Genomic DNA, 26,029 nt, shown 5'->3' on the forward strand with positions numbered 1-26,029 from the left:
CAAGACTGTGGACTTGCCTTTTCTATCTGAATTTCCTTTTCAAGACGATTGATTGAGCTCAAACTCAACCCAATTCAACGAATCAACTCTGCGGTAAACTAACGACAGTATGCCTGGCCGTATCAACACCTCAACACGCAGCCATCAAATAAATTCATGAAATTTGTATGTAGGGACCAGTACGTAGCTCCAAAAGAAAGGGGTCAAGAAACAACATTACGAATAGCAGAACAAAGGAGAGGGAGAGATTTCTTGTGGCTTTTCTTCACCCTCTCTGCTGCTGCCCGTTTGAAATTTTCCTTAACAGGTTCCTTATATCAAGTGCGTACTTTACATCAAAATAAACGTGAGCAATTCTCTACCAAAACCGGAAATGGATTTTATTTGTATTTTTTGATTTGGCTCAAACTTTGTGGGGACCTTCCCGACGAACAAATAAACTATTTTGTGTGATTGGTTCATCCATACAAGTCTCCATACAATTTTGGCTGCTGTCCATACAAAAATGGTATGTAAATATTCAAACAGCAGCTTTCTTATCAATTTGGTGTCTTCGACAAAGTTGTAGGTATTGTTGAGGACTTTTGAGAAAAAATAGGTACACGGAAAAAAATTGCAGATTTTTTAATCAACTTTTTTTTCACTAAAACTCAATTTCCCAAAATACGTATTTTTTGATTTTCGAGATTTTTTTATTTGTTTTAGGGGACAGAAATCCGCAACTTTTGAGCCATAGAGAAACATGGTTAAAAAATCTGCCGCCGAGTTATGATTTTTTGAAAAAAAAACAGTGATTTTTGGAAAAAATCGAAGCTTCATGCAAAACCAAGTTTGACATGATTTTTTAATGCAAAATAGAATTTGCATCGAAAAGTACTCTACAGATTTTTTGAAAAGGGCTCCGTTTTCAAGATATAGCCACCGAAAGTTGGATTTTAGCGAAATATTTGTTTTTCAATTTTCAAAAATAGTGAACGATCACTCATTCGTTTCTAAAAATATTTTTTTTTTGAAAAGTTCAGGAAATTTGCTATAAAATTGTCAAAGAGACTTTGAAGATTGGACCTCGGGTTGCTGAGATAGAGCCGCTTTAAGAAAAAGAAACACGAAAATTGAAGTTTTCTTAATCTCACCAAAACAACCCACCATTTTCTTTTGACCATATAATGGTCCGATTTTCAATTTTAATACATGAAAAATTCGTGAAATTTTCCGATCTTTTAGATTTTTTTTTTATTTTTTAAATCGAGACAAGCATTTTAAATGGGCGTAATATTCAATGTTTGGCCCTTTTAAAATGTTAGTCTTGATTTAAAAATTTCAAAATAACATAATTTAAATAATTAAAAAATTTCATTAACATTGATAATCGGACCATTAGTTGCTGAGATATCGTCATTAGAAAATAGTGGGTTATTTTGGTGAGATTAAGAAAACTTCAATTTTCGTGTTTCTTTTTCTTAAAGCGGCTCTATCTCAGCAACCCGAGGTCCAATCTTCAAAGTCTCTTAGACAATTTTATAGCAAATTTTCTGAACTTTTCAAAAAAAAAAAAAATAGAAATGGTCACTTATGGTCACTATTTTTAAAAATAAAAAAACTGCAAATATTTCGCTAAAATCAAACTTTCGGTGGCTATATCTTGAAAACGGAGCCCTTTATCAAAAAATCTGTAAAGTACTTTTCGATTGCAAATTCAATTTTGCATTAAATAATAATGTCAAACTTGTTTTTGCATGAAACTTCGATTTTTTTTCCAAAAATCACAGTTTTTTTCAAAAATTTATATCTCGGTAGCAGATTTTTTGACCATGTTTCTCTATGGCTCAAAAGTTGCGGATTTTTGTCCCCTGAAACATATCACAAAATCTCGAAAATCAAAAAATACGAATTTTGGGAAATTGAGTTTTAGTGAAAAAAAAGTTGATTAAAAAATCTGCAATTTTTTTCCGTGTACCTATTTTTTCTCAAAAGTCCTCAACAATTCCTACAACTTTGCCGAAGACACCAAATTGATAAGAAAGCTGCTGTTTGAATATTTACATACCATTTTTGTATGGACAGCAGCCAAAATTGTATGGAGACTTGTATGGGTGAACCAATGACGCAAAATAGCTTATTTGGTCATAGAGAAGGTCCCCACAAAAAAAAAAAAAAAAAAAAAATACAAAAAATAAAAATGGTCGAAATCGGCCGATTTCGTAGAGAGTTGCTCACGTTAGTCAATGTATCCTAAATAATTGTGTCACGTTTTCCAGAAAATCATTCCCCAGAATAGTTCCTTGTGCGAAAAATATTAGGAATGGAGTCGCTAAGTAAATTAAAAAAATGATTATTTTCAGAATATTTCAAAAATATAAATTAAGACAGCGTAATTTTTCCTTCTTTTTGACAATGATTCTTGAGAAAATAATAGAAAATATAAAATCATCATCATGAATTGTTCCCTTCTTTTCAAGTCATGTTAAAATTGTCGTGAAAGCTATTTTATTTTCCAACAAAGGTAAATTATAGGTAGGTTAAAATTTAAATTGGATTATGGGTGTCGTTTGGCACTGTTTCGCATAATTCCATTTGACATAATGGCAAGTATAATGGATCTTTGGCGTAATGCTCATTCTGCATAATGATTTAAACTTTCAACAAAAAATATTATAGCCGATTCAGAGAAAATTTTCCGCAATTTGCAAGGAATTAAGGGTTGAGTTGAGACATTTTTCTCTGTTATGGCAATATTAGAATCGCTGTCAAGAAGGCATTCTAAGCGGGTTTTAAAGTGACAAAAACTGATTTTTCATTTTTGATAGAGCGCGTGGCTAACTGGAACGGACGATCCGTTCACAACAAGAAGCTCGAATTTTTCGACTTCCTACTGCGGCACGAGGTGGACGTGGGAATCGTGACCGAAACCTGGCTACACGAAGAACTCGCCTTCTACCATCCAAAGTTCTCCTGTGTGCGCTTCGATCGTGACTCAGCCGATGCCGAAAGAGGCGGCGGCGTCCTGATAGCGGTTCGAAAGGGCATCGCGTATAAGGAACTCGACTTTTCGACCAAGGTCATCGAGATTGTTGGTATTTCCATCAGCACGGCGGACGGAAACGTACACATCACCGCAGCTTACTTTCCCGGTGCGAGACGCAGTTCGGTATGGACGCAATTCCGTCGCGACATCTCCACAATTACGCGTGGGCACGAGCCGTTCTTTGTTGTCGGTGATCTCAACGCTCGCCATCGTTCCTGGAACTGTGCTCGTGCGAACAAAGCGGGGACAATCCTGTGCCAGGAAGCAGCCAGCCGCAATTTTTTTGTTCATTTTCCTGACGCATTTACCTTCCACCCGTCGGGCCGCGGTCGGCCTTCAACGTTGGACCTGGCGCTGTCCAACAACCTGTTGGACATGACGAAACCGATCGCCCTGAACGAATTGTCGTCGGACCATCGGCCAGTGCTGTTTGACGTCAGTCTATCAGCCCCTGTCGAACGGTCAACTCCAAAATTTCGCTGCTATGCACGAGCTGACTGGCCTCGCTTCCGAAGGGAGATAAGTGAGAAACTCGACCTGTTTATAAAACTTGTAAACTACTGCAGAGACGGATCGGTTTTGAAAATAAAAGTCTTCTTGTTCGTATGATGTTCCAAATGGAAAAAGGGGCTCGACACACGGTCGTAGCTTTATTTATAGTTTCATTACATTTGTTTGTATTCGTGAGCTCCAATTGCTAAAACGTCAAACTGACAATTAAACCTAAATGTCGAGGGATATGACACTGTTGAATCCCGAAATTACCACTCTCAATACGGAAGCCGATGTTGACACAGCTGTCGAGTTTTTGACCACAGTCTTGTTGGATGCGGAAGCCGTTTCAGTACCTGAAGTCCATCAACGAACCTACCAACCCGCTACGATCCCGGAAAACACCCGTAAGCTGATTGTGCTGCGCAACACGCGACGTCGTCAGTGGTACAGGAGACGGGACCCGATCTACCAGGACATCGTGTCGTCCCTGAACCGGCGAATCCGAGAAGAATGCAACCAGGCAAACTTCAACAAGTTCAAGGAAACACTTCGCACGATGCACGATAATCGGGACACACTCTGGCGAATCACCAAGGCGCTGAGAAAGACAACCAAGTACAGTCCTCCTCTGCGCCAGGGCGACAATATCATCGCCTCCTCATCCGAGAAGGCACAACTACTGGCGGCAAGCTTCGCTCGTGCACACAACAACCAGATGCCAGATGATCCAACGACTGTCGCAGAGGTGAACAACTCCGTTGATTTCATCGATCGGACCCCGCTGGCGGACGGCCATTCGTGGCTGGTTCGTCCCAAGGAAGTGGCACAGCTCATCCGAAGACTCAAGGCCAAAAAAACCCCTGGCAAGGACCAATTGCGGAACATCTTGCTGAAGCGGCTTCCCCGGAAGGCGCACATATTCATTGCAAAAGTATTCTCCGCCTGTGTCCGACTCGGATACTTCCCAGCCGCGTGGAAACATGCGGTGGTGATAGGCATTCCGAAGCCAAACAAAGACGCCACAAACCCTTCGAACTACCGGCCGATCAGCCTGCTGCCAACCCTCAGCAAACTCCTGGAACGGTTGATTCTGGGGCGCATCGAGCTACACCTGGAGAACACAAGGATTATTCCGGACGCTCAGTTCGGGTTCAAGCGAGGACACTTCACCAACCATCAACTCGTTCGACTTGTTAAGGAGGTGCGCGCGAACTTCGCGCGACGCAGATCCGCCGGTTTGGTGCTCCTAGACGTCGAGAAGGCATACGATTCGGTGTGGCAAGAAGCGATCTTGCACAAGATGCACCGAGCTGACTTCCCGCTGTACGTCCTGAAGATTGTCCGATCGTTTCTTCAACACCGCTCGTACCACGTTGCGGTGAACGGACACGTGTCGGACCGGCACGAAGTTCTCTACGGCGTCCCGCAAGGCGCTGTTTTAAGTCCTACGCTCTACAACATCTTCACGGCGGACCTAGCAATGATCGACGGTGTCAGCTACTTCCTCTTCGCCGACGACACGGGGTACCTCGCGTCGGACTCCGACCCGGTCATCGTAGTCACCAAGCTGCAAGCTGCTCAAAACGCCATCGAACGCTACCAGAAGAAGTGGAAGGTGAAAACAAACGCCGAGAAGTCCCAAGCGATATTCTTTACCCGAAAGCGAAGTCCACGCAACCTGCCCCGCAGGGAGGTGTCGGTGTGGGGTAGCGAGGTGCCATGGTTGGATGAAGTCAAGTATCTGGGGCCTCCTGGACAAGAAGCTGACTCTCGCCAAGCACATCCAGAACGCCACGATCAAATGCGGTAAGATCACCAAGATGCTCTATTCTCTCGTTAACCGGCGGTCCCACCTGGATATCAACTCTAAGCTGCTGCTCTACAAGACGGTGTTCAAGCCGGCGATGACGTACGGTTACCCGGCGTGGTACGACTGTGCCGCTTCCCACCGGAAGAAACTTCAAGTCAAGCAGAACCGGCTGTTGAAGATGATGCTAAACCTGGATCCTTTCCACCCGACTGACGACGTCCACAGGATGGCTAAGATGGAGTTGATCGACGATTGGCTCCAGCGAGTGCTACCGAAGTTCTGGATGGGGTGCGCCACCTCACACTGAAAATATGCCACACTTTTTATTCAAGTGCCCAAACACTTGAATGATTGAATAAAGTCACATCGTAGATCTAATTGGTTTGTGTTTCAACATCAATCCAAACCACTATCAAATGCAAGTTTTTGGGCGGTTGACTTTTTGGTATTTTTTAACATGTTATTTTCATTCGGGTGGCTCAAGCTTTTCAATTGTTTGCTCATGAATTTGTCCCACCTTCTTGAACTATTCAAAATGATGAGCAAAACACTTGAAAATGATCTTAAGATCTACCCAAAACAGGCACTATTCAAAGTCAACGTGATTATCCACATGAATTTAATGTGTTTCACTGATTGATTTTTGCGCGACTTTCATCGAAGGCTAGAAGCGAGGCAAGAACCAATAGCACAAAAAACACTCCCATCTTCAACTGGCCGGCCGGCGCAGTGGTAGCGTGCATGACTAGCAAGCGAGAACCTGTGAATCGCTTGACGTACTTTTTTTTTTCAACACCATTTAAAATTCAAGTGTTTGGCTATTGACATTATTTCATGGCCAATCGCCGAAATTTCAAGTGTTTTGCGATTGATATTTGAGTGCTCTGTACAGCAGGGCCAGATCATGTGTAGAACACTTCGTTGAGCTGTGTAAGTTTTGCTCAGTGCAGTCAACCCCTGCCAGAGCTGAAAATGTCAGGGGTCCTGACGCGAAAATCGATGACGCATACACGATTTTTTCAGATTCATTCACTGAACCGCAAAACCGTGACATAAACAAACCCGACTCAGTCGTGAGTGCCCTAGCTCACTGAGCAGCTGCAATGCGAGGCAGTAGTCGACCAACGCTCATTCGACGTTGCACGCACACACATAAAGAAACAAGTTTTTACACAAAAAGTTGGTATTTATGCGTGGAAATGTAATTTTGAATATAAGTTATGGTTGTTTTAAGTGTTTTGCACAGTCTAGAACCATTCAATTGTTTAAAAATAGTCAAAATAGTGTTTAGAAAGGATTTTACGAGTCAGTCATACGACACGAATTGAGTGAGTGTAGCTCATTTTTTCACGTCTCTCATTCTCCAGCAGCCGACCGGCACGAGTCAGGCGGCAGTGGTTGAACGGACACAGTAGGCTTACAGTCACATGCTAGCAGTGAACTGACATTTTGGTTTGCTTCATGTGTACGCTGGGTTGGAAACATTTTGCAGGCCTGACCCCTGCTGCAGCGGTTGTCCCCTTGAGCTGTGATTTTAGAATAAGTAACACCTCCTTTCCTCTAACTATCCCACATCTATTAGCTATTTCGAAGGTTATTTTCGCATTTTTTTTCCTTCTCTGTCCAATTCGTTCTCCTTAGTAAGAGTAAACTCTATCCTCATTAAGAACAAATCAGCTGTTGAAAGGTACATGTACATGTAGTCCATATCTCAGCTCAGGATAACAACTGCACCAATGTATTTGTTAAAGCAACCAAATAAATGAAATGAAATTTTTGATAGAGAGGACAACTCTCTTGACTTAAATACAATAACTGCTGACACAAGATTAATTTTCCCTTATATAACACTTGAAAACTCAAGCTTGAGAAAAAGGAGGAATTTTCATACAAATTTCCCTTTTTCCCGAGCTTGGGAGTTTGGGTGTTAAAGAAGGTTTGATTTCCGAAAAAAAAGTGTCCACGTGGGTTATGGATGGTCCTGATTTTGACATCCCTTTTTGAAAGGGTGACGCCGGGTGAACTTGAAAAAAAAACTGATAGAAACAAGGGGGTGGTGTCAGAACAAAGTGACAGTAGACTCGTCCGTCACCAAAACCTTACTAGCCCACGCAGTTGTATTCGTGAGTAGCCCCTGTCTGGAACTAGTCCATGGGTTAGTATTTGTGAGTAGCCCCTGTCGAAATTTTCTGGTGTTTAGTAGTGTTGGTAATGTTTTGGTTTCATTAAAATGGCAGCCTTAACACAGACCTGGATAGAAAGTATTCTTTTGAGGGATAACTCTGATTTTGAGTGTACAGTGCAGTACACCCTGAGCAAAAATCATGATTTTCTGAGTTCAATATCCCACTCTTCATACGATTTTTTCAGTTCAACCCATATAACCATTTTTATGGTTGTAGTACCTGAACTCAAAAAATCGTATGAAAAGTGGGATATTGAATTCAAAAAATCATGATTTTTGGTAAGAGTGTAAGTACAATTAAAATGCGTAATGTCTGTGTGAAGAAACCCCAGATTTTAGTTTTTCTTATGAACGTGTAGATATAACCCAGTTTTCGGCGTACCTACAGAATTTAAACACTAAAAAAATCTTGGTAGTTTCCGTTGAACGTGCCACATCTGACCAACCTTGCAAGTGCAACAAACCTTGCCCGTTGTCAGAACTGTTTGTTGAATTTGACAAGTCATTTTGCTTGCGCGGATCGTCCTCTAAAATCGGGAAAAGTTTTGTTAAAAAAATACGTTCGTTCGTTTATTCCGGTTTTAGTGAAAGCATCCGTACCGGCGAACCTACCACAATGCCGTTCGTGTATCTCGGAGTGCACCTTCCGTTCAAATCGTACAGAAAGATTAAGGTCGAAAACTTTGACCTGAGCAACAAAACAGAACAACTCCGTGAGGAGGCACGGAAAGCCATCAGCGAGCTTCCTGCGGAGGAATTTGGTACGTACCTGTGGTGGGAATTGCTTGACAAAGAATTAAGGAATCAATTGACTTATTTCTCCAGATTTTATTTACTGCGGAGACTTGCTGCAAAATGATGACGTCCTTCAAGAGAAAGGAGTCGAAAATGGATCCGTAGTTCATCTGATCCAGAAAAAGAAAGATCTTCCGTCGTTGCCGCAGGTGGACAACTTTACCGAAGCGGACGTGCAGCAAGTTTTGGGAATCTGGCGAACCGTTGATCCGTCCAACTTCCAGAAGGTCCGCCATCCCGAGTTCATGAAGAACGTTCTTGACGCAAATCCGGCCATCCGCCAGGACCTGTGGGCTCTCTCCATTTTGAAGGATCCTATTCTACTGTCTTCCATGCAGCAACCGGAGACCATCCGTCGGGTGGCCGAAAAGCACTACATCCTGATCAAGGCATCCCGGTCGATTGTGCAGTTGCTCAACTCAAAAATGATCTCTAAATCGACCACTTTTTCGCCCACTATCGAAAGTGCCCTCGAAGACGCCCTGTCGGATTCGTCGTCCAGCGAGGACAACACATCGCCAACCACATCGACCGGGGTTCGTTCGGCACGGCGGATTACCGCCGACCAACTTGCATCGGCCCTGGCCTTCGCCGGATCATCTTACAACTCTCTAAACAGCATTTCCCAGCGAGATGCCGACAATCGACAGACCACAGACCCGACCAGCCAACCCTCTACTTCCGGCAGCGCCCCGGCATCGAATCGCATCACCTCCTCGATGTTTATGAACGCCCTCTCGGAAGTGATCCAGTCCCAGCGGCAGCGCGAACCAAACTCCAACGAGCCGGAACCGATGGACACGTCCCCGGCGACGGCTGCTACAGTGCAACCCCCGGCAGCCGCTCCCGGCGACATGGGCGCGCAAACGTTGTCCCAACACTCGACGCTGGAGGCAAGCCTCAGCCAGTATCGCGCCGAGCTGGAACAGATGAGGGAAATGGGACTTACCGACACCGAGACGAATCTGCAGGCGCTGATCGTTTGCAACGGAAACGTCGAAACTGCCGTTAATCTTGTGTTCAGCGGAATGAACAACTAGGACGGGGAAGAGCGTTTTGTGCAGGACTTATAGCGTATTCATTATCGTCAGTAACCTTTGTTAACCTTGATTCAATAAAAAAACTACTTACAAATCAAATCACAAAATTCATTTTTTTAATGTATGGTCCGGTTCTGACAGACGACAGCAAATGATCTGAGACAGAACTTGTTGAGCCGCGTTCTTAACGGGTATCCAAATGGCGAATTTTTGAATACTTGGCTTGTTGTACGTGGTTATTAATGCACTCGATCGCCGATTCAAAGAAAAATTTCCGCACTCTGTAATGGCAATATTTCTAGTCTCTTGGTCGAGATGTCTCGGTAGATTACGACCTACCATCGACAAATCTCGATCTACCATCGAGAAATTATGTACAATCGATTTTTTTTATCATCGAGGAATCTCGATCGTGGATCGAGAAATAACGAACAAAATGTGTACTAGCCTTTACTGGCCAAATTTTTTTCGACTTTTTTCCCGTGTTCAGGAGGTCATTTTGAGCAACTTTTTTGTTCTATGAAAAACTTAACTTCTCTTGTTTTATGTTTTTTCTTGTTTCATTTTTAATGAATATTCATATTTGCAATTATATTGTACAGTATATGTTTATTCTGATAATATTTGGCTAACACCTCCTATCATTACCTTTTGTCTATTAGATTTTTCATGTTTTTACAGACACTTTTTAATTTTTTGCGTGTTTATTTTAAATATTTTTCGACTAGTTGTATCAGTTTTTACAATATGGGTAGCAAACGATCGAAATTTTGTCATTTTGAATGTAGTAAAAAGATTATTTCAAATATATGAAAAAATCCGATCGTTTGATACCCATATTGTAAAAACTGAAATTTTGAGTATTTTTTCAAAAATACGTAGTTTTGTGAAAATTTTGAGCATTTTCATTAAAAATTATGGTATTACATTCGAAATGTATGAAAAAATCTGATCATTTGGTTGCAATAACAATTATTTTGTGGTAGCATTTTCAAAATACGAGAAAAAAAAACGTATTTTTGTGAAAATTATCATGTAATTGCAATGGATAGCTGCCACCATTCCAATTCCAAAACACTAAACAAATATGTTTGCATGATTTTCATACGATTATAGCTAGGCTTAGTGATTTTTCACGCTTGAAAATTGCAAATTTCACGGGGACCTCAATTTCAAAACACCAAATTTCACGCAAATTTCGCGGAACGTGGAAAAAGTCAAAATAACTCTGATAATCTTATGTTTAAATCACAAAAACTATATTTTATGCTTCATTATATGTTATTCTGGTTTATGGATGAGCTCTATATATTTTTTGAAACAAAATCTAGGGCATGCGTATTCTCATTTACTGAACTGCTTAACTGCTAAATTTTTTTTTGCTGATTTGCTTCTGTTTTATCATTTTACATTTTTTTTTAAATTTCATATCAAACCAAGATTTAAAAATTTTGTCCAGCCATAAAGAGTAAAATAATTTTAATTTTCAGCGACATTTAGCACATAAAAAATATTTTTTAAAGTTTTCATCTAACATACTGCCGTTCTACGCATAATTGTCCCATGTTCAAAAAAGTGCAACTGAGAAAAACGCGATTGAAGTTTTTCGACCGTTTTTTATGTTTCTACGCATAATTGTCCCGTGGGTCCCAATTCACCCCATAAGTCCCTAATCATCCCAGAAAGCAGGTTATCGCACTAATTTGTAATCCTCTTGCTATACTATAGGTAATCAAGACACAATACTTAGTTAAACTGATGATTTCGTGAAAGAAAATTCTTGGTGGGACAATTATGCGTAGAAGTACAATGATGGGACAAACAGACTTGATGTTGTTTTCAATGAGTTTCTGAACAAAGTAATAGATTTTATGTGTTTTTCGAAAAGAACACGTCAAACTAAAACTAAACATGAACAAAAGTCAGAATCGACCAAAAATGACATGGGACAATTATGCGTAGAACGGCAGCATAAGTCTAACAAAAATTAAATTTTAAGTCAATAGGCCAAAATAATGTGATTTGCAACGAAGTCCAAATTTTTATTCCTAATAGGAACAGAAAACATAAAATGTAGTATTTTTTAACAAATATCGTTAAAATTAAACAGGACTCAGAACAAAAATCTGAAATGTTTTTTAAAGTTTTTAAAAAATACTCTTCCTTTTTTTTATTTGATTTTTTTTCGTTTCAAATAAAATAGCAGTAAAATTGGTATTTCAGCGAATGAAGATATTAATAAATTTAGTTAGTTTCTAAAAGAAACTGAAAAAAACTGAACAATTCTTTAGATGATACGTAGCATGCTTTTCAATTGAAATCTAATTAAATTTACTTTAATATGTCTTTATGGATGATATAATGATGTTGTCATTTAAAAAAATGATTTGAGAAAATTGATAAATTTCACGAATTTCACGCCGTCAACAAAATCGTCAAAAATACCTTATATTAGTAATTAAACCAGGGTATTCACTCGCGTAATTCAACAGTAGTTCATAAGATTATTTTCATTCCTATTTGAGTTTGATAAATTATTATAAGAAATATCGTTACAGTTTCACACAAACATAAAATTTCACGGGATTTCACGGAAAAAGCCAAATTTCGCGGATTTCACGCTGTCCGCGAAATCGTGAAATTTCACTAACCCTAATTATAGCCAATGTCTCTCATATAGCCAAAATCCCATAAGCTCTGTGTTTCAGTTATGCACGCCTCGGTTTGGCATCTCCCATATGCGGTGCTAAACCGAGGCATGACTGTAGTTTAAAACAAGCCCAAACATGCTAAATATATTTTCAATACAAAAATGGATTTTAGATTGTTTTCAGTTGAGTAGACATATGTAGAATATAATATTATATCAATAGAACATTTTAAATGTGAATATATTATCATAGAATTGCTAAATAAACATTTTGAAGTGGTCATAACACCGTTTTGGGGGTTTTGTATCGATAGAATAGATTTTTCTATGGAATTTCGTACCAACCCGGAATTACGTCGTCGGAAAATCCGCCGGCATCCGAAACGGTCAACCTATGTGGCATCGGAAAGGGTATAAAATTTCCGATCTTTTGATACCCAAAAATGTAGGTTTTCTATAAAACCCACGTTTTTAAATACCTAGGTAAAAACGTTGTTATGGTTTCGTTTGAGCAACCTGCCAAAAAAGCATGGAATTTCGTAATTTTTGCTCTCGTGGATCAAACTTACTTTTTGCTCAGTTATTTAAAAACGTGGGTTTTATAGAAAACCTACATTTTTGGGTATCAAAAGATCGGAAATTTTATACCCTTTCCGATGCCACATAGGTTGACTTGTAAATCGTGGACCGGTTTGGATGCCGGCGGATTTTCCGACGACGTAATTCCGGCTTGGTACGAAATTGCAACGATAAATCTATTCTATCGATACAAAAAAACAAAAAAGATAAGTTTTATATAAAATTTCCAGAGTTTTATAAACTTTTATACTAAGTAGTTAGTAAATTTTATATTCAATCCAAATTATATTTTTAATCAGTCAAGGATGCCTATTTGGAGTTGAGAGACTAGTTTCATGGTGATTTCTCAACACATAACTTTATTTATGTTAATTTTTCGAAAGGTGTACACTGTACACACTTTTTTTAGCACCTTTTTTTATTTTTGTAGTAGTTATTGTTATATAACTTTTTATAGAAATCATCTTTTCATGCGCTTTTTGTAGCAAAATGTTCGGCATGAGTTGCTAAACAAAACGTAGTACTAGGTTTCTGCCAAACTTTATTTTGTTTACATATTTCATCACAAAATGTGCATTGAGCTCAAGGGGTGTAAATACTTTTTGCCTTCCTCACTTTAGGCTGGTACAAATATTTTTAAAAGTTTTTCTCACCCCCCTTCAAAATTGGTCCGGAAAATCAGGGGACAAAAAAATATTTTTACAATAAACTTCAAAATTTCAATGAAAATTTAAGTGCAACCAACCGAAATCAAATTAAAATACATTCTCCTGCGTTTAAAATCATTTTTAGCATGTTTGGGTTTATTAAAAAAATTTTGAAAATTTTCGATGCAAAATCTTTTTTTTCGATACAATTTTTGTTTTTGTCAGATCTTAGATTTTTTGAAAACTAATGATTGCAAAACAACTGAACTAGTGTAAAATGCATTTTAAAACACTTTTTTCATTTAAATGTGAAGACTATGGCTTGTTATTTAAATTTTTATATTTTTTTATGAAAGGGGGACCAAATTACCCCCAACATTTTGAAAATGCCGGTTTAAAATATTTTTTTAAACGCTTGGCATAATTCGAAGAGTTTATCTGATGAATGTCTAAGCTTTCAATTCATGCAAAAAGTTCATAGTTTTGTGAGAAATTGACAGAATTATGCTGCCGTTCTACGCATAATTGTCCCATGTTCAAAAAAGTGCAACCGAGAAAAACGCGATTGAAATTTGTCGACCGATTTCTGTGTTTCTACGCATAATTGTCCCGTGGGTTCCTATTCGCCCTATGTGTCCCTAATCACCCCTGTTAGCAGTTTATCACCCTTATTTGTGATTCTCTTGCTATACAACAGATAAATAAGACATAATGCTTAGTAAAACTAATGATTCCGTGTAAGAAAATACTTGGTGGGACAATTATGCGTAGAAGTTTACCGATGGGACAAACAGACTTGGTGTTGTTTTTAATGAGTTTCCGAACAAAGTACCAAATTTAATGTGTTTTTCCTAAAGTACACATCAAACTAAACTTAAAAATGTCATAGAGTCAAAATCGTCCAAAACTGACATGGGACAATTATGCGTAGAACGGCAGTATGTGCGATACAAAAAAGGGGATCAAGTCTCCCCACTCACGCCTATAGTTAAAATCGTTTTTTTTCCAATGAACCAATGTTTTCTTTTTTTATTTTTAATAAAAAAAATTGTTTACAACGGGGACCAAGCATAACATTACATTGTACGAAAATGCAATCTAGAACAAGCTGAGTGCCGTTAAGAAGAGCTCTTAGTGCCGATGCATGTCTGTTTAAAACAAAACAAAAAAAAAGTATTTTTGAAATTGGTCGAAATTTTGTGAACAATTTTAGAAATTTTTAAAACGTAAGAATTTTTAAAATTTTCGAAATTTTTAGAAATTTTGTTAGAACCCTGTCAACAAAGCGAAATTAAAAACGTTAGGTGGTTGGCGTCGCGGTTTTCATCAAGCATTCATAGCATGCTAAGGAAAATTTGATGCTTTTCTGGGGAAAACCGTTTGTTCCGAAAACCCCGGATGTATTGCCGTTGAGCTCGATGGGGGTTTAACGAATCGACCTGGTCGCTTAGGGAAAGTTGTTCTCCAGACGATTCCGCTCATTTCTGGCCATCCTAGAAGTTTCTACATGTTTTCCCCAGGCCTGTAGGAGCGGATGAACGAAAATTCAAAATTTCCCATAGTAATTTCCATGTAAAGTTGAACCCGCTTGAGACAAGCCAGTTTTCAACCATATGAGCTGAAATTTTGCGTGAGAGTCCCTTTGGGTATACCCTACAAGGGGAACCACACCAGAACTTGATCTGAGAACTTTTCAAAATCCTTACCCACCCTAATACCCATCCTACGATAGGTCGCATGATAGATTCGGACAACGTTTTCATCGACATATCTGAGATCCTGCCTCCAAAAAGCGTATAAATAACACTGAAGTGCTTATAAATTTCGATAGATTTGTCAGATCTTCAATGTCTTGGACGCATTGGAAAGGTCTTTTTGATACCTTTCTGAAAATGTATAGCATGACGGGTTTTTCTTACAAAAACCATCCTTTTTACAATCTTCCGGACTTTTGTTAAAATGATTTTTTTAGCATAACTTTTGAAGTACTTAACTAAACTGCATAATTTTTAATAGCGACTTATGGGACCCCAAGACGGATCGAATGACGCCATAACGGACAAAATCGGTTCAGCCAATGTCGAGATAATCGAGTGACAAAATTTTTTATCAACATCCCACCACACACACAGACATTTGGTCAGAATTTGATTCTTAGTCGATAGGTATACATGAAGGTAGGTCTAGGAGGCCTAATTGAGAAGTTCATTTTTCGAGTGATTTTATAGCCTTCCCTCAGTAACGTGAGGAAGGCAAAAAATAGTGGTGCTAACAGTGAGATTAACAAAAAATCTTCGACTGATTGATTTTCTTTTGTATGTTCGGGAGCGATTTTCTCATGCACGTTTCGCCTCATTTCTAGCTAGCGAAAATGAAACTTGTACGATTATTTCATCCCCGATAAGGACATATTTCGGATTTGAATCAAAACACACATACACTTGCCACTGCTTCCGGTTGATATGATATCTTTTCCTTCTTTTTATTGTAAGTTTTAAAAATATTGTGTAACTAAAATTTGCAATGATAAATCCCTACATTATGTACAACAAAAAAGAATTTAAAAAAGATCTGATCGTTTTTGTTTGCTTCTTGTTTTCCATTGCACATGCATAAATACAATAAAATGTTCACAATTTTTGCGGGTTTATTTCTTGTTCTTTAATGGTTTGATTTTCGTGTGTGTTTGTGTGATGACGTGTGTCGTGTTGTCACCAAGAACGTAAAAGGATTCTTGATTACATTAGCGCGCATGCACTTTCATTATTATCGACATTTAAAAAGGTAGAATACACAGTGTAGTACATTGATATTGTTTTCTTTTTTTTTGTTTGCGTTTTGCTCTCTAAAGGGAAGCGAGACCGTTTTACCCATATTTACACGAATATACGAAAGTTGTTCGAGAGTCTACGATGGAGTTTGTTGCATTTTTTTTTGTTTTAAATTTCGCGTTTGATTTTGTGTGTGTGTCTATACGTTTCGAATTGTCTAATGACGAGAGTGGATTGTTTCTTTCTTTAAGATGCTTGGACTAAGTTTTTTTTTTGTTTGTGACCTTGCGCGCGTCAGATCATTTCGGTGGCGAATCGATGACGATCGCGGTTGTTCCGGTTGGTGGCTTACATTCCGGATTCGGCGATGCCCTCGTCATCTGTTGTGAAACGAACGAAACCCAGGTTAGAAGGTTTTTGGCGGGAGATTTGGTTCAGCACGTGCAACATTTAGCTATTTTTGTTAGTAACTGATCCCGTTAGGAGTTTTGGTGGGAGATATAGCAAATAGGTGGGGAAGGACATGTGGGGGTTAGCTTAAACAACGACTGCTGCAAAGGGATATTAATGTTGTAAAAAGTAAGTATACTACCAACCCATTTCTCTAAGCTTCAAATAGAGTTCGTCACTAACACCACCACCACCACAGAGATTGTTATCCTCGTCCACGATGACGATAATGTCATCGTCCTGTTCGTCCTCCTCGTCCTCGACAAAGTTGTGCTTGTAACGGATGCGTTCGCAGCCGGCCTCCCCGTTCAGATGGTTCTTTTCGTTCTTTTTGTGCAGTAACAGTTCGCGCTGCTCGTTCGAGTCGTCCTCTTCCTCCTCCTCCTCCTCCTCGTCGGAGTCGATGCCGACGTCGATTTCCGTTTCGTCGTCCTTGCGATCCTCGGCCATGTGCGCACTGTTTGCCCCGTGGCTGTCGTCGTTGATAGCGATAACGATGCTGCTTCGACCGCTGCTCCTGTTATCGCTATCGTTCTCCAACTGTCATCTTTCCTCCTTCCACAGCTTATTGCCAATTGACTGCTGCTGCTGTTGCTGCTGCTGCTGCTCACTGTTGTTAATACCTTCCGATTTCGGTTCGACAGATTCGATCAACTGTCCTCCACTGCTGCTGCTGCCACTGTCCTCGCGGCTCGTCTCATTGCTATTCTCAGCCGATTCTTCAGCTGCCGCTGCCTCTCTACTGTTACTTCTAGTGTATGCTTGTACTTCGACGGCTATCACCTCTGTTTCTTGGCAATGATTTGTATTATTATCTTTGGCATCGTCAGTCCTGCTGCTGTTGCTTAAAGTATTGCTCTGTGCTATTTGTGCGTCCTCCTGCTGCTCAGCCTCGCCCTCGTTGTGCTGCTCCTCCTCGTTGTCATCGATCATATCACTGGCGCTGGCGGCCTCCACCAACTGGTCGCCGATAGCTTCCACCTCTTGGCCATCGATTAGCTGCCGCTCCTCAGAAGCCTCTTCTTGCTCACCCGGTTCTAAGTTTTTTTTTGCGCAAGCGTACGTACCACGCGTAGCGATAGGTTTTTGGTTTGTTAAGAAGGTTTTTGGTGTAGAGTTGTTGTACAATTGTGCAGTTTTGGTTAGCCGAGATTTAAGGAAGGTAAAAATGTTAAAGTTTCCATCACCAGGTGTGCATTTGTATTTGCAATTTCAGTATTTCCAGATTGAGGGTTTGTTTTTGGTTTGAAGGGAGCATTGAAAAGATAAGAAAATAGCATTTTTGGTTGTTGGATTTATATATGTATACGTTTCACCAGCTAAGTTTACACTTGATCTACTGATTGCACTCTACATCATCATACTACTGTGAGCTTAGTTGTGGAATTGCTCAGAAGGGGGCTTTCTTCAACTTGGTTTAGTGTGTTTTCTTCGAGCACTTGTGAAAAGATAAGAAAATAATGTTTATGAAAAAATAAAAATAAAATACGAGCTGCTTTTTAAACAAATAAATCAAACCACACTTAAAACGTAGTCGGTGCTTTTACCAAAACCATGCAACGGTATATTTTTGATTTTGAAAGATGATGTACAGAATTGTCCAAGTACTTATGTGAGGCATGCACTTTTTTTTAAATAATGTCATGTATTTTTTTGAGTTTAAAATTGAGCAATCTCTCTAAGAAATCGGCCGATATCTTGCATTTTTAATTTTCGTATTTTTTTTATTTGGTTCACACTTTTTAGTGGCCTTTTCTATGACCAAAGAAGCCATTTCGTGTTATTGGTTCACTCTTACAAGGCTCCATAAAATGTTGCCAGCTGTTCTACAAAAATTGTACGTACATATTCGAAAATCTGTATCTTTTGAAGGAATTTTCTGTTCGGTTTTGTGTTTTCGGCAAAGTTGTAGGTACTGATGAGGACTGCACAGAAAAAAATGTAGATTTAAAACACATGAGTACAAAAAAAACGGAACTTTTGAGCCATATAAAGCAAGGACAAATATTTTGCCGCCGAGTTAGGATTTTTGAAAAAAAAAATGTATTTTTTGGAAAAATAGAAATTTTGGTTGGACTTAAATTTTAATTTAAAATTATATTTGCAATATAAAAGCATTTTTTAATAAAGTTCGCCGTTTCCAAAACATAGCGACTCAAAGTTTAATTTTGACTGAAAATTACTGTTTAAAATAGTGTCCATGATTGTCCATTCCTAAATATATTTTTTTCGAAAAGTTGAGAAAATTTCCAATAAAATTGCCTAAGAGACTATGAAGATTGGACCTCTGCTAACTGAAATACAGCAAATAAAAGAAAAAAGAAAATGAAGATTTTAAAGTCCCATTCAAACAGCCTTTCTAGTACCAATACCTCAGAAACTAATGGTCCTATTTTCAATGTTAAAAACTGAAACATTTGTAAAATTTACTGATCCCTTCGACAAAAATATTGTTAAAATTTTGGAATCAACTCTTTCATGTTAAAATGGGGTAATATTGAATATTGAATAGGGACCATAAGTGTCCACGTGGTTTATGGATAGTCCCATACATATTACGCATTTTGATTACAACAACATTTTTAAGAGTATAATTTCTATTCTTAAAAAAAAGACATCAGAACTCGAAGGCAAAATTGTTGTTCATACTTATACATACATATATGGCACAAAAGTTGCGGTTTGTTGTCCTCTAAAACATATTAAAACATTTCAAAAATAAACAAAAAAAAATTGTGTTGGGAAATTGAATTTTTGTGAAAAAAAATAAAAATCATCAAAATCAATTCTCAACTGAGCAACTCTCTACGAAATCGGCCGATTTCGACCATTTTTATTTTTTGTATTTTTTTATTTGACTCAAACTTTGTGGGGGCCTTCCTCCCTATGACCAAATAAGCTATTTTGCGTCATTGGTTCACTCTAGAGCGTCCAATTTCCCGGGGTTACAAATTTCCCGGGAAACGGGAAATTTTCTGTCAATTTCCCGGGAAATCCCGGGAATTCCCGGGAAATTTTAAATTTAGTAAAAATTGTTATGATCTTGGTTTTGATTAATATTATGCAACAGAATTGTTAAGGATATCAACATCAATGGTTTAAAAAAGTGTAAAGATCAATTAACAGCTTGACTGCATGTAAAAAATCATTCAACTAGAAGAAAATGTATTTTGGTATTTTTTGGTGAGAAATTTTAAACTTGCCACTGTGATCAGTTTATTGAATTGAGAAAAAAACATGCAGAAATTATCTTTTTCATGAAAAATACTGGTTTCAGCTCTTGAACAAATGGTAAAGCTTTTTAGTGTTGGTTTTACTCCAAACAACCCAATTTTCAAATATTTGAAGCAAGCTTTGAAGATATTTTTGCAATTCTGGAGAACAAACAATAGAAAGTAATTTTTCAATGATTTTTTTTTGTATTAATATGCAATATGATTTAAATTATACGATGAATTAACATCATTCCACAAAAAGTCTTCAATTTTTTCACTTTTAACCCTCTAACACCTGTAGTTGCACCAGTGCTCCATAATTCTTTTACTTCAAATTGTAATTTCTTCAGTACTAGGTTTTTAACCAAATGAATTAATTCTTTTTGCACAAATTCGATTTTCATCTCATTTGATCATGGTAAACACAAACGTAAAATATCTCAATTTTAATTTGTTTTGATAAAATAACATCAATCTGTTAAGCTTACCTAATTGTAATAATTTAATACTTATAAAGCAAGATCTATTCCCAGTTGTTTCAAAAATAAATATTATCAGAAATTATTCTGATAACATAATTTCTGATAATCTGATTAATTATATATAAACCAAACAATACATTAAATTGAACAAAATCATGTTGAGTTTGTTCATTTATTTTTTTCAGAGCATTTAAAAAAAAAAACAGTTTCACAAATTTAAGAAAATGTATACTTCCGCTTGAATTTCGGGAATTCCCGGGAAATTTACAAATTTCCCGGGCAACGGGAAATATTTTTTTTTCGGGAAATCCCGGGAATTCCCGGGAAATTTTTTCCCGAGACGGGAAATTGGACGCTCTAGTTCACTCATACAAGTCTCCATACAATTTTGGCTGCTGTCCATACAAAAAAGGTATGTAAATATTCAAACAACTGTAACTTTTGAGTGAATTTCTGATCAATTTGGTGTCTTCGGCAAAGTTGTAGGTATTGTTGAGGAATTTTGAGAAAAAAATAGGTACACGGAAAAAAAATTGCAGATTTTTTTATCAACTTTTTTTTTCACTAAAACTCAATTTCCCAAAATACGTATTTTTTGATTTTCGAGATTTTTTGATATGTTTTAGGGGACAAAAATCCGCAACTTTTGAGCCATAGAGAAACATGGTCAAAAAATCTGCCGCCGAGTTATAAATTTTTGAAAAAATAGTGATTTTTGGAAAAAATTGAAGTTTCATGCAAAAACAAGTTTGACATTACTTTTTAATGCAAAATTGAATTTGCAATCGAAAAGTACTTTACAGATTTTTTGATAAAGGGCTCCGTTTTGAAGATATAGCCATCGAAAGTTTGATTTTAGCGAAATATTTGCAGTTTTTCAATTTTTAAAAATAGTGACCATGAGTGACCATTTCTAAAAAAAATATTTTAAAGTTCAGAAAATTTGCTATAAAATTGTCTAAGAGACATTGAAGATTGGACCTCGGGTTGCTGAGATAGAGCCGCTTTAAGAAAAAGAAACACAAAAATTGAAGTTTTCTAAATCTCACCAAAACAACTCACCTCCCGCATAAACGAGAACCTTAAAAAAACTTTGTGTTAAATGGTTTTCTCACCATTTCAGAGATTGTAACCACTATTTGAAAAATGGTAGGAAAACCTTAAAAATACCATATCGGAAATGGTACCAAACCATTTTTCATAAAGTTCGACCATCTGAAATGAGGGTGGTTAGCAACGGTAACCTTAAAAATCCTCGAACAACGTTTCGTCAAATTACCATTAGTGTAATGGTAAAAATAAAGTTAATTTTCGCGAAAAAGCGACCTTTTTCTCTCGGTTTTTACTGTTTGAGAAATGGTTTTTAAATAGTATTTTAAGGTTTTTCTTAAAAAATTTAACCTTGCGTCTACTATTTAAGAAAGGGTTTGTAAATGGTTTTTTAGGGTTTTTCTTGCTATTTTTACCTAGCGCCACTATTTTGGAAATAGTTTTCATATGGTTGTTTAAGGTTAATCCTACATTTTTTTCCAGTTTCACTATTTCAGAAATAGTTTTCAAATGGTAAATTAAAGTTATCATACAAATTTACTACTTTTTGAGAAATAGTTTTGAAATAGTTTTTAAAAGTTTTTCTTACATTTTTTACCTACCTATTTTTTACAGAATTGTTCACTTTTTGACGGATGGTTCACAACAATAATATTAGAACTTTTTCGGCTTGATTGCCGGTTCTGTTCAGTTGATCATACTGCCAAAGTCGTCCAAACCTGAAAAAATAAGAAAAAAAATCACAAAGTATCGAGTAGAATGTAACATTCAAATATGTGTACTTATCTGATGATTCAAATGATTTCCTTGATTAATGCCAATCGTGCGTTCGCTTCGATTTTGTTTTGTCGGTCGGCTGCCGCCAAGATCTCTTTTGATTGCCGATCGAATCCTCCAACATCAGCTGTTCCGTTGTTTCAAGTTCTCCACGGCGCTGAAATGATCAACAAGAAAAATGTAAACAAAGTATCTGGTAAATCAAATGATTTGTTTGAAAATTATACCTGCGTACAAAACGTAGACAACAACCAGCCGCACAAACGTTTCACTTCAGACTGTTTTTGCCTGCGCCAGCCTGCAACGAGTGCAGGTAACGAGCATAGCGAGAGAAGAGAAACGAGAGAGCGCGCAAAGCAGAGTAATAATACTCTGCCTGGCGCGTTCTTTCGTTTCTCTTCTCTCGCTACGCTCGTTACCTGCTCTCGCAAATATGCCGTAAATCCAAAATTATCAACTGTTGAAAAATGATTCGCTCATACAATTGAAATTAAGTAACAATTATCACAAACATGATATGCTTAAAATTGAAACGTCAACAAAACTCAAATTGTAGCGCATCAAAAGGAACCGGCATTTTCGAGCCTTTTTGTTCTTGAGATCCTCCGTTTGTTTTGTTGGTATAGATTCTGTCAATTAAAATTTGAAAAGTAATTTAACTTGTTGTTTTACACGTAAAGAGCCATAATGTAAAATAAAATTAGATGTAATTGACAAAACAGATTGAAATTAATATTTTCGTTCATTATTTCTATAATTTGAATGTACAAAAGGCATGTTAAAGTCGAAATAATGTAAATTGTGCTAAATGTCGAATCCAGATTGTGCTAAATTGGCAAGTAAGGTAATTCACAGTTCAAGTAAAACAATGTAAATGAACCATTGTGAGTTTGTAAACAAAGAGTGTATCCTGCTCACAACAGTTGATGTTTACGTTGGGAACAAACAGGATAGACTCTTTGTTTACACTTCGTCATTGGTCCAATTACATTGTTTTGCTAGACATTGTTTTATTTAAATTCTTCTAATGAAAAGTTTGTTTACGTATTATACTTTTAAGGATCGAATTCATTAAATTCTGATCCAGCTCGGACATAATTTGACGTCCACTTAAAATTCGAACAGATCAGTTTCGTGGACCATGAACGTGATAAGCGAAGGGTTCCAAAATGAGTTGTAACGAATCAAATACGGCACCAACGCTGGGTTTGTCGTCGGAAATTCATGTAGCATCAGGCTGAATGATACAGTAGTCACCGGTAAATGTTGAAGTTTTCCATGGTAAGTTACAAAACAACGCAAATTTCCTTTGTTTAAGCGTTACTTAGCACAAACTTAAACTTCTTTTAAGCGACCAAAGCGCCGGAACGTGAGGTCGTTTTGAGATTTTTAAACCAACCAACCAATTTTCGCCCGAGTTCAGCCGTTTCCGAGTTCCTTGCCGATGCATAGTGGCCACGGGCGTAGTTGTTGGCAGCATCCTCCTTGACGGTGATCAATCCGGAACAGCTGGCGGTGCTGTCCACCATCAATATCGATTCCTAGTAAATGTGATCGTGCTTGTCGGTGCCGGATTCGCACCAAACGCCGATGATCTTATCCGAGAACATCTGTCTGTCAAGCTGGTTTCCATGCTGTAGAGTCCGGAAAATACAGCTTCCGGCTTGTTCGACGTGCACAGAGATTCTTTTACGATTTTTGACGAATGTAGTTACCTTTTGTCACGCACTACAGAAAGAATAACTTCGCGAATTAATTCAGCTAAACCGAGCAACTAAAAAGGACGCATCCAAACAGGTAATTCAGGTTTCGGTTTAGTTAGTAAAAATTTGTCTCTTGATATTGAAAAGCATACAAAAACTTTCAAATCAAAACGTCAAAAATTTGTTGCGAACATATTTACACGCTCATAAAATAAAAGTAATTGAATACGGGTTTAGTCAAGCATAGAGGTTTCTACACTCAAAGTAAAAAGTATCCTTTTTTCAAGTTCACCCGTCGTCACCCTTTAAAAGGGTATCGAAAATGTACTGAATTTGACATACCCTTTTAAAAGGGTGACGCCGGGTGAACTTTAAAAAAGGATAGAAAGTATCCTTTTTGAGGATTGAAAGTACCCTTTTGAGGGATACTTCTGACTTTGAGTGTACGGTTTCTACGTGCGCATGTATCACACCAATTTCTCATTACTGAATTCAGTTAAATTTACTGAAATCTGCACTACTGAAATTTTCAGTAAATGAAAACTTGCTGAAATTTCAGCAAACTTTGACAGCTCCATACAAATTCTAACTGAAGTTCAGCGAAAAACTAACTGAAAATTTCAGTAGTGCAGTTTTCAGTAAATATTAACTGAAAACGAACATCAGAATTTGCTGTGTAGAGTTATCTACGTGCGCATGTATTGCGTGTCTGTACACGTAGGATTTCTAGGTTAAAATTTGTACCCGCCAGCAAAAACAAATGGTAAGCTGGTGTGCGCGAGATCGGGCTTAGATAGCACTATTCCGTGTACGTACACAAAAAAGATTGAGGTTAAATTTTGTCCGGCCAGCAAAATCAGATGGTGCGCTAGTGTGCGTACGCGAAACGTCATAAAGCTCTATTGAGTTTAAATTAGTATATTCTAGTACCTCTCAAAACGGTTATACACGGAATGCAAATTTAATTATTTATTATTTCTGATCTATTGTGAACAAATTTTGTTTTGCTTTCAACTCTAGTTTCAACTGTATATCTGGAGTTTTTTTTTTTGAAAAGGTTCAATGAACCAAATTTTTAGTTTTTGCTTTTTGGGTGTTTTTTAATGCAGACTTTTTTTTAAGCGAAGATGGCGTTCGAATTGTGAACGCCCGAAATGTCAAAATCACGCAGTGGTACCGACACTACGAAAAAAGTGTGCCATGGCATGACAGCCATACTTTTTTTGTAATCTTGGTGCTACTGCGCGATTTTGACAATTCCGGCGTTCATAATTCGAACGCCATTTTCGCTTAAAAACCTGGATACCCCTGACTCATGGTAGAGATCCTAAATAGGGAGACTGGCCGAAGTGAATTTGACGTACCCAAACAGACACGACACACGACGTATCCAAACGAGCATTGGCCTTTACGCCCAGCAAAACTTTTCAGTGTTGCCAAGCTCAAAACATACGTTGCCAGATCGATTTAGCAAGCTTAGACCAGTCTCCCTATTTAGGGTCTCTAACTCATGGCGGTTTCAAAAACACTCACAATGTAAAAACTGGAAATTTGGTTTATTGGACCTATGTATTAAGCTGTTGTTTAAGCTGTTTAGTTTTTTGAAAATCGGCTCAAAGCGTAGTTTAATCATTACATATACTGCCACTTGTAAAAAGTGGATTATGTGCGGTTTGCTGGAATAAAGTACTCAATTTTATTTATTTTTATAAAACTTCACATGATTTCGAAACCAACTGCATGATTGACTCAAAATTTTACATATGAGACGGACCTGCTTCAAGCGCCATTAACATTTAATTTAAAGCAGTAATTATTTTAAATCAGCAGGATTATCTGAATATTTAATTATATGCTACGCCTTGAATCAGGGGCATTCGAACACACACAAAAAGCAAAAAAAAACATTTTGTTTATTTGATCTTTTCAGAAAAAAAACTCTGGAACTTATTGCGTGTTATTAAACGAAACAAAGTGAGGTTGTAATGGAATACCCGATTCGAGTGGTAGTTTGACAGTTCGCTCCATAAGAAATACATTGCTCACTACCAATCGCGTCGGGTACTCCATTGTAAACACTTAAAAAAAAAAAAGGAGCGCAACTTTGTGCGCAGCTGTGAGTACGCAAAACATCATAAAGCTCTTTTTACTCTTTTGATAGTTCACCCATGAAATAGGGTAAATTTGCTTTGATTACCCAAAACCTGATTGATTATTTTGAAACGTGTAAACTTTGTTGACTTTTTGCTCTCTTCAAGCGATTTTTTGCTGAGGTTACGGTTCAAAAGGATTTCCTTGTGATTCAGTGACTAAAATTATTTAATAAGTTATTTTTTCTCTAAATGAAGCACATTT

At 37.7% G+C, this 26,029-nt stretch overlaps 2 protein-coding genes across 9 annotated transcripts in view; one reads left to right on the forward strand and one right to left on the reverse strand.

The window, feature by feature from the left end:
• Positions 1-7,986: 7,986 nt before the first annotated feature.
• Positions 7,987-9,457, forward strand: LOC6037571 (ubiquitin-like protein 7). Its single transcript, XM_001847415.2, has 2 exons — positions 7,987-8,276; positions 8,341-9,457. Exons 1-2 carry the CDS (start codon positions 8,132-8,134, stop codon positions 9,348-9,350), a joined length of 1,155 nt encoding a protein of 384 aa, XP_001847467.1. The 5' UTR covers positions 7,987-8,131; the 3' UTR covers positions 9,351-9,457.
• Positions 9,458-15,671: 6,214 nt separating this feature from the next.
• The window catches only part of LOC6037569 (tyrosine-protein phosphatase 10D), a 95,213-nt gene continuing 84,855 nt past the window's right edge, over positions 15,672-26,029 (reverse strand). For 6 of the 8 annotated variants that reach the window (XM_038264551.1, XM_038264550.1, XM_038264549.1 and 3 more), the window contains one exon: positions 16,856-17,484. In XM_038264551.1, the coding sequence (XP_038120479.1) occupies positions 16,991-17,484 (494 nt within the window). In that variant the 3' untranslated portion in view covers positions 16,856-16,990. The other 2 variants (XM_038264553.1, XM_038264552.1) reach the window with 2 other exon arrangements.

Source organism: Culex quinquefasciatus, chromosome 3 (genome assembly GCF_015732765.1).
Source record: "Culex quinquefasciatus strain JHB chromosome 3, VPISU_Cqui_1.0_pri_paternal, whole genome shotgun sequence".
In the NCBI taxonomy this organism is placed as follows: Eukaryota; Metazoa; Arthropoda; class Insecta; order Diptera; family Culicidae; genus Culex; species Culex quinquefasciatus.